The sequence below is a fragment of the Colias philodice genome, chromosome 6 (assembly GCF_061535455.1).
Source record: "Colias philodice isolate Cphi_HAF_F1 chromosome 6, ilColPhil1 Martin Lab GWU primary, whole genome shotgun sequence".
NCBI lineage: Eukaryota > Metazoa > Arthropoda > Insecta > Lepidoptera > Pieridae > Colias > Colias philodice.
Window position 1 is genome coordinate 100,140 of NC_143091.1, and position 8,921 is coordinate 109,060.

General features: G+C 33.6%; 1 protein-coding gene across 1 annotated transcript; it reads right to left on the minus strand.

The window, feature by feature from the left end:
* Positions 1-2,924: 2,924 nt before the first annotated feature.
* Positions 2,925-5,462, minus strand: LOC149487390 (dnaJ protein homolog 1). The gene is made up of 3 exons (XM_089695955.1): positions 5,311-5,462; positions 4,284-5,117; positions 2,925-4,000 (listed from the first exon to the last, which is right to left on the minus strand). Exons 2-3 carry the CDS (start codon positions 5,109-5,111, stop codon positions 3,767-3,769), a joined length of 1,062 nt encoding a protein of 353 aa, XP_089552081.1. The 5' UTR covers positions 5,112-5,117; positions 5,311-5,462; the 3' UTR covers positions 2,925-3,766.
* Positions 5,463-8,921: the final 3,459 nt, after the last annotated feature.

Below are 8,921 nucleotides of genomic sequence, written 5' to 3' on the forward strand. Positions count from 1 at the left end.
ATATATGAACTAGGTTTTTAACTAGGCTTTACTTTAACGGGACATTAAAAAAATAATTGATTTTTTTTTTAATCAATTATTTTTTTGCAGTTACTATTAACGTTGTAACTAACTACCTATTTACTAATCAGTGGCTTGACTTACAATGGAATCAGATTTAGCTATAGTGCAGAGGAACTAGGTAAGTGGCACAGGTGATGTCCTATATACAGCTATGATACAGCTGAGAGCTGCATTATTGAGATGATATAACGCATAGTTCCGGTGCAAAGGTACTCAAACGACCTCTTTCAGCCTTCAGGCATAGACAAATTGCCTTGTAGGTAATAATATAACTCTCGTAGACTAAAAATAGCATGCGTAACTTGAATTATTTTTAACCTCCTTCGAACAAAAAAAAATAATGAAAAATTCAATAGCTTAACCATTGAGATAATATTACTACGTATGGAGGAGACACCACGAACAAAATCTGTGCGCCATTTTTTTGCTCTAACTAAGTTTTAAAAATTATTATCTAGTTAGGTACTTAACGATGAAAGTTATTCCTTTGCACTTACCCGTATTATTTGGATTATTTGTGCAATATCGTAACACACACGAAGGCATGTTTGATGCGTTTCACTTTAAAACCATTAAAAAATACCGCTCAACATACAACGACTCTAATTTGTAGTTTTCTAGAACATTACTGCATTTATGAGGCCTTTTACAATACATTTAGATATATTTTATTTAAATAGACTTTCGGTGCATAATGGTTTTTTGATTAAGTACATATTTTTACTTTTTTGTTATACGTAACTACCTAGCTATAATTAGTTGTTACCTAAAAACCTTATTATACAATAACCGATCAAAAATACATATTGATCATACAACAGATGTTATTCTTAACGTAAAAAAAAGAGAAAATAGGTTGTTGTAGTGAGAAAAACATGACTAAATTCTGCGTCCATTGCCCTTGTTCCAATGAAATTTATTCCGCCTCGACTCACCTATTTCAAACAATCTGGTTAACAACACATTGGCCTAAATCTTTATTTTAAGTTAAGCATGAAAAATTTGTTGTTTTAAACTTTGTATGGGTGTTCCTCCTTCAAATTAAAAACTTCATTTTAAACATAAAAAAATTAACGTTTCATATTTTAAATCGTAGAATATAAGTTTACTAATACCTACTTGTATACTAATAATATAAATCTGAAGTTTGTTTGTTTGAACACGCTAATCTCAGGAACTGCTGGAGCGATTTCAAAAATTCTTTCACCGTTGAATACGCACGTGATCTATGAGAGCTATTTATGTACCTAGGCACCTACCACGGGTTTTATAAGAACTTTCGAAAATTATGATAATATGTAACTATTGTAATGATCCTACTAATAGGTACATCTATGATCTACCTACTTGTTTTTTAAAAAGATACATATGTACTTATATTTGAAAAGCGTTATGAAGGTCTGTGTTAATGTAATGGTGGGTACTTAATTTATCTCGATAAACATTTAAAGGTATTATAGGTAGGTGTGTAATAAATGTAGTACCTACCTTCATAATATTTAGGTACATCGAATAGGTACGCATTTGATTTGATTAATGTATAGTTTAAACATCTGCATCGTTAACAAAAAAAACAAAATAGGTATAGGTAGTTTATGCCTCTAAGATTTATGCATACGTGCCTCTTATCGCAAATTAAACTTGTAATTTGCAGTTTATGACAATCTTTATGTAATCAAGAGGCGCCCGCCCCCGTAGAAGATATTTTTATATCTGAATGAGATTGCTCAAAATATAGACTGTAGTGTGAACAGCGCATGCGCGATTATCTGCCTAGGCCCTAGAACATCATATAAACACCAAAATAAATATGTTTTTAATCGTTAGGGTAAATAATTACTAGCATATTTAGAACGAATACATTCTAATCTTTCTTGAATAAAACTCATGTAGCTTTAAAAAAATCAATCAAAATTGATTCGAGCTTTCTCTCAATACCTAATTGATGAATAGGGTACCTATATCTAGTTAAGCACACAAAACATCGTTGGAATGTATGAATAAAATTGTCACGTGTTGAATTTTATTAAAGGGCTTTGAATGCATAATGTCCTTCATCAGAAATTCATATATGAAGTATCATCAAAGGTCAAACATCAGAGATGCGCAATGCGACACTAGTAAACAATCAATACATCTACATAGGTACCTAACAGAAACATGTTTACAATTTTTACTTGCACTTACGTGCACTTAGTTTCGCGTCTTTATGCTTATTACACCTACAACGTTTATGGAATTATTTCCTTACTAGGTTCTAGTTGGACATTTTTTTCGTTCGTAAACAAAACAATTGACTGTGATGATATAAATCAGATTCGATGTAGTATACTGTATACATAATATTATGTACAATAATTGATAATAATTATTATGCATATTGATAAAAGCACATTTTTTGCTGATTCTTTCTCCATATATTTTTCTTCAATAATTGTGCCCTAAGCATCATAGAGCATCTATATTCTATTAATTCGTAGTACTATTACACATGATCAATATTTTTTATGTGATGGAAATGGTTTAGTTTAATAATTTTTATATAAATGGTCCCCACTCAAGGTCTACACCACTATATTTCTGTGGTCTACACTCGTGCCAGTCGATGACGCCATACCCCACACTCCACAGCTGTGCGCCAAGGCGACGCGGACGCGGCGCTACTTATTTCAGTTCTCAAATGAACAAATTTTATCTTCAGATCTAATATTATCTTTCTATTTTAGTTTTCTAATTCCGTGTTCTCATCAAAATGTCATAGCCCGTGTTATTTAATTTCAACTATGTCTGATATAAATCAGAATAACTTCAGGGTTTTGAGATTAAAATAGAACAAAGGGAAAATGAAATAAAAATCAATATTTCAGTATTCTTCTTTTATTAGTCATTATTTTAAGAGCAATAATTATAAGTTTTGTCACTTACAAACAATTGAACCTAAATATTAATGATCAGTCTTTGAAACCTAGTTTTGGTATATACAGTCAGCTCCAATTTTTGAATAATATCAGTATTAAGCATTTTCTAGAACTATTGATTAAATAGAGTGAATATAGTGATTAAGATACAAGATAAATCTGACTGCACACAACAAATTTCTATTCCCAAAGCACAAACTGTAACTGTGAGCTAAGTTCCTAAGTACGGAAACCTAAAACTTACAATTACTGCTAATTAATATTTACATGAATAATACAAAATATTTACAACTATCAAATTTAAATACTTGCACATAGTCAGTCTCTGTACTAAAACGCACAAAGAATTAACTCGGTCACAACAACATCTTTATCCACTAACAGTGCATACTGATTTAGTAGTTCCGTCATAAATTAACATTTATAAATAAAAATCAGTTATAATTTACTGTTATTTAAAGATTCACTTGTTAGGAAATTTTGACAAAATAAAGAATGTTTCCAACTAAAAGATAGCGAAAAAAGAACCACAAAATCAATCACTAAAATCAGTACACACTGCCGTGTTAAAAAATTATTCAATGCTATCCAATCTCACAGCAGCCACACAAAATTATCTAAATGACTGTAGGCAATAACCACAACTGCAGCAACAAATAACCTAGCTCAAATGCAGATCCTACTCTTAACGGAAGCAACATTAAATAACGAAGTTCCCAAATTCAAACACTACAAGGAATGTCCCACAACGATGAACCGTTCCTGAGATATCCAATTGTTTGGTTTTAATTGGGCAATGTGTCCATTAAGATTTCCTTGACTCCCGTGGTTAGTCTGTCCGGGAAGTTGATGTCGAATGCCACTAACAAGTCACCTTTCCGCGTGGGCTCTTTGGGGAACGGCAACCCATAGCCTGGGAAGCGTTTAACAGTGAACGGCTTCACAATCTCACCTTGAAGGTTGACAGTTAGCTTCTCACCAGACATTGTTGGCACTTGGATGATTGTCCCACAGAGGGCCTGTAAACAAAAACATTGGTTAGTACTCATAGAAATTTCCAGATTTGTTTACATATAACACTTCCAAAGTGACTCATCACATATTCCTGATTACGAGGAAGTTACACTACAAGTGAATTATCATGTTACAGTTAAACAATGTAAAAGACAGTCTTTATTATAATTAAACCGCTATTTAGTAATTCATGGAGAATAAAAAATAAAGCTAAGTACAAAGAATGTATTGCAATTGTTTTCTTAAACACAAACATTTAAAAAATAAACAATATAAGAAAACACCTACCTGTTTAAGTGAGATCTTGGCCGTATATCTGATGTCGCTGCCCTCTCTCTTGAACAATGGATTAGGTTTGTCGCGAATGATGAATACAATGTCTGCTGGTATCTTGTTCCTGCCCTGGTCGCCTTCCTTCTGGAACGTGATCTTGGTGCCAGCCTTCCAGCCGGGTTTCACATGAATCGTCAGCACTTTGTCCTCTTTCTTCGAAGTGCCATCTGGCTGCATCACACGACGAGATATCTTCATCTTCTTCACGCATCCTCGCGCGATGTCTTCGAGCGACACGTACAAGTCGTGTTCGATCGGGGGATCTTGGGTCTTCTCCTTTCTATTCGGCGAACCGTGGAAGTTGAAACTGTGACTTCTAAACGCGCCGCCTGGGCCGCCCTGTCTCGCTGTGCCCATACCCATGTTCGCCAATGGATCGAAATCTACGTCCATATCCCGATCGAAGAACATCGTAGTGCCCCCATTTCCACCGTTCAGGTCGAAGAACGATTGGAACGGGCTGGCGGCGCCGAAGAACTGTGCAAACGTGGCTCTTGGGTCTCCGTGGAACGTGTATGAGAAGGACTGGCCGCCGCCAGGTCCGTTCTGGCCTCCGACTCCTCCCTTCAATCCTTCTTCACCGTAATCATCGTAAATCTTCCTCTTCTTCTTATCTGACAGCACTTCATACGCTTCCGCGACTTCTTTGAACCTTTCTTCCGCTCCAGCCGATTTATTCTTATCCGGATGGTATTTGAGGGCTAATTTACGATATGCTTTCTTTATTTCGTCGTCAGTTGCACCTTTTGACAATCCCAATATTTTGTAGTAATCCTTCGCCATTTTTACCTACAACAAAGAAATAAATTCTCATTAGATTACACTTAGAACGGTTAACACCATTTTTGGAGACGTTTACTGATGATCCGCACAATTCACATATTCTAGAACTTTTAATTTATTTTCAGTTTTGGTGAACAGAAACTCATAATAGAAGCTGTTAATACGCAACAATAACACAATAAATACAACGCATACTTACAATTTACTTTTAAACCCGAAATCTACAAATAATTACAGATTTTGCTAAAAATAATCACACACAACACAACTCACAAGTTCACACTATCTACTTCACAAATGAATGAAACGTAGCGCTGCCGTCGCGCCAAAATTTATACATTAAAACGTCTAGAACATTCTGGGACCTTCACTCGACGCATATACGAGATAAAATACACGGTAGCATTGAAAATCTCTTGAGATAGAAAGAGATAAATATATTTCCAACTGTTCAAACATGGCCACATTATAAAGTTCAAGCGTGACGTCGCACGTATTATAAGTCTGTTCTCTATGTGCCCAAACAAAGATTTAATATTTAAGCCAATCGTTAAAGAGACGCAAAAAAATAAACCAATAGCATTGTTGCAAACAATTATAAAATATCCAATAGCAACTACGGAAATAAAAACAACGTCAAAATGGAAAGAAAAAGTTGCAATGAGAACAATCTACGTAAAATCAGATCACAAATTGCAATAAGGTTCAATGTTGTGTGAAATATAAATATTATAGAGAAAGCAAATGCAATAAAATTGAACGCGATTATTTTTATTACTACTTTTGTTCATTTAATTTATAAAGAGAGATGATTAATTAATGGTGGAACTATATTATAAGATTATGTATAACAAAAATATTGTTTAAATTGCGCGTTATGCTCATTTGGTTTTAAGATTTTAAGTAGGTATACCTATGTACCTACAAATAAGGTATAGGTATTATTATGTAGCTTGCTTTTACTACAACATTTCTTATTATATTAATTTATTTTACGAAGAGCGATATACAATAAATTACAATAGAAATATAGGTAGATAAGAATCACAAAAGTTAGTAAAGTACCTATCATGCACGTGTTATCACACCTTGCTTGTGTATTGCACGCCTCATAAGCGAAGCGTTGAGGTGGGTACTACTGTCACTTCGCGCAAAACATCTGATTTTTCAAACTTAAAATGTCTTTATGTATCATACATTGCACTTGTAAGATAATACATACACACACATATTAAGATAAAACCGGCCAAGTGCGAGTCGGGCTCGCGCACAAAGGGTTCCGTAGCAGCAAATATAATAAATTACAGTTAAATCAACCTATCTCAAAAACTATAAGAGATACTTTGATCAAACCAAAAATCGTTGAAAGAGTTAATTAGCATGCATCACCTCTATTTTTTTTAGAATTTTATACCCCGTAGTTATAAAAATAGAGGGGGGGGGACATACTTTTTACGACTTTGAGAGCTGATATCTCAAAAACCGTTCACTTTAAGAAAAATGTTTTTTAGAAAACTTTATATCATTTTAAAAGACCTTTCCATTGATACCCCACACGGGTATGTACATCGAAAAAAAAAATTTCATCCCTCAGTTACATGTATGGGGGGCCCCACCCCCAATTCTTTTTTTTACTATTTAGTGTCATATTTTTGTAGCGGTTCATACAACACATATTCCCATCAAATTTCATCACTGTAGTACTTATAGTTTCCGAGTAAATCGGCTGTGACAGACGGACAGACGGACAGACGGACAGACGGACATGACGAAACTATAAGGGTTCCGTTTTTGCCATTTTGGCTACGGAACCCTAAAAAAACACTATTTTTAACGTTCATGATATTTTTGATGTCATTTTTAGGGTTCCGTGTGGGGTATCAATGGAAAGGTCTTTTAAAATGATATAAAGTTTTCTAAAAAACATTTTTCTTAAAGTGAACGGTTTTTGAGATATCAGCTCTCAAAGTCGTAAAAAGTATGTCCCCCCTCCTCTATTTTTATAACTACGGGGTATAAAATTCTAAAAAAAATAGAGGTGATGCATGCTAATTAACTCTTTCAACGATTTTTGGTTTGATCAAAGTATCTCTTATAGTTTTTGAGATAGGTTGATTTAACTGTAATTTATTATATTTGCTGCTACGGAACCCTTTGTGCGCGAGCCCGACTCGCACTTGGCCGGTTTTTGTTATTTAAACTAGTTAAAAAACAGTTTTAAAAAGTTCTGTCTTGGACGTCCGTGTGTCTGTATGTGCGGATCCTTTTTCTTGTTAACACGATAGCGACCGAAATACTTTACTAATCGAGTCTTTTTTTTTCTCTTACGCTTGAGTATGCTCAGGAATAGAACCCTTTCATTTTTCAGGGTCTGATTCGATGTGGTTTAATTGTTATTAAATAAACAAAAATAATAATTAATAAATATTTATTAAAAAAAAAATATGAGGCGTGCACTTTTGGATTTTCCAAATTATTTTGAATTATTTTAAATTTTTTACATAAAAAGTATGTAGGTACCTAGATTTCTGAATAATGAACCGTGACCAAGGTCTGGGATATGGATTGCCTACTTAATTATGATTCATAACATTAAAGCTAATGATGGCATAAGTTCCTATAACAGTACCATATTCCGAAAACCAGAATGTTACGCACACAGGCTGTTATAAACCCACAGTATAAACCTTTTGTTATAAAATAGGACGTGTATGCACTGTAAAAATATACCTCTCAGTACCTACTAAGTAAATGTAGAATTATTAAAATAGGTTTATTGAGTTTAGTTGTGTATTGCCCTTAAATTTATATGTGATTACGAGAAACTGAATTATAAAAAATGGACAGTAACTGTAAAACCATTCCACAATTAATTTACTGCCTTTAATGCATAGTCAATAATTCATTAAGAAGACTATTCATGATACATACGAATCGCATACAAAATACAATATACATTAGGCACACGTGACTACGATAAAACGGGATGTAGGTCAAAGAAAAAGCGAGACATTCACGTGTCCGCTCAATTGAATCTAGAATACCGAATGCCGATAACCCTTTATATTTCTCACGTTTATTTGCTGGTATAACGCGGCTTCTCTCCATTGCAAGTTTGCTGTTGTTCTTGCATGCATATTGTTAATAAATAATGCAATGTACGTTGCACATAGCGATATTTACAGGTTTTGATATGATTATGTGAAAGTAAATGGAAGTATTACGTATTGTTATGCCTATAAAATTATTAATGTTTATGACGAATGAGCAATGGATTCACAGTTTAATAATTAAAAACAATGTAATGACATAAAGTTAAGTAGGTACATATGTGAGAAAAGAGAATAACATTTGGTGCTAAACTGCTAATGTAAACTAACAGGCGCCTAAATATTTATTTATGCACATATGCATCAATTGGTAAACCTCCTAAACGTAGAGAGATTTGTTGAAAGATCAAAATTTTGAAACTAATAAAATTTTGAAAAACTATTTAAAAGATAAATGCGAAGTTTGCCTGTCTTATTTTCGTTTCTAAAAAAACATTCCCGAACGCCTGTGCGTTTAGCCCAATAGAGCTTTAAAACATTTTATAGCTATAGAGCGTTCATTGTCCGATCACCGATGTAAAGATCAATTCAATGACCTTGTAGGTATTATAATAAAAAAAAGTGATAATAAATGAATTCTTGTCATGGGCCAGTTATTTAATATTTTATATATTAAGTATATTCTACAGAATTTACATCTGATACGAGGAGATCAAGAAAAATAAATAATATTGTTCGTTTCGTGCCCTAATAAAATAAT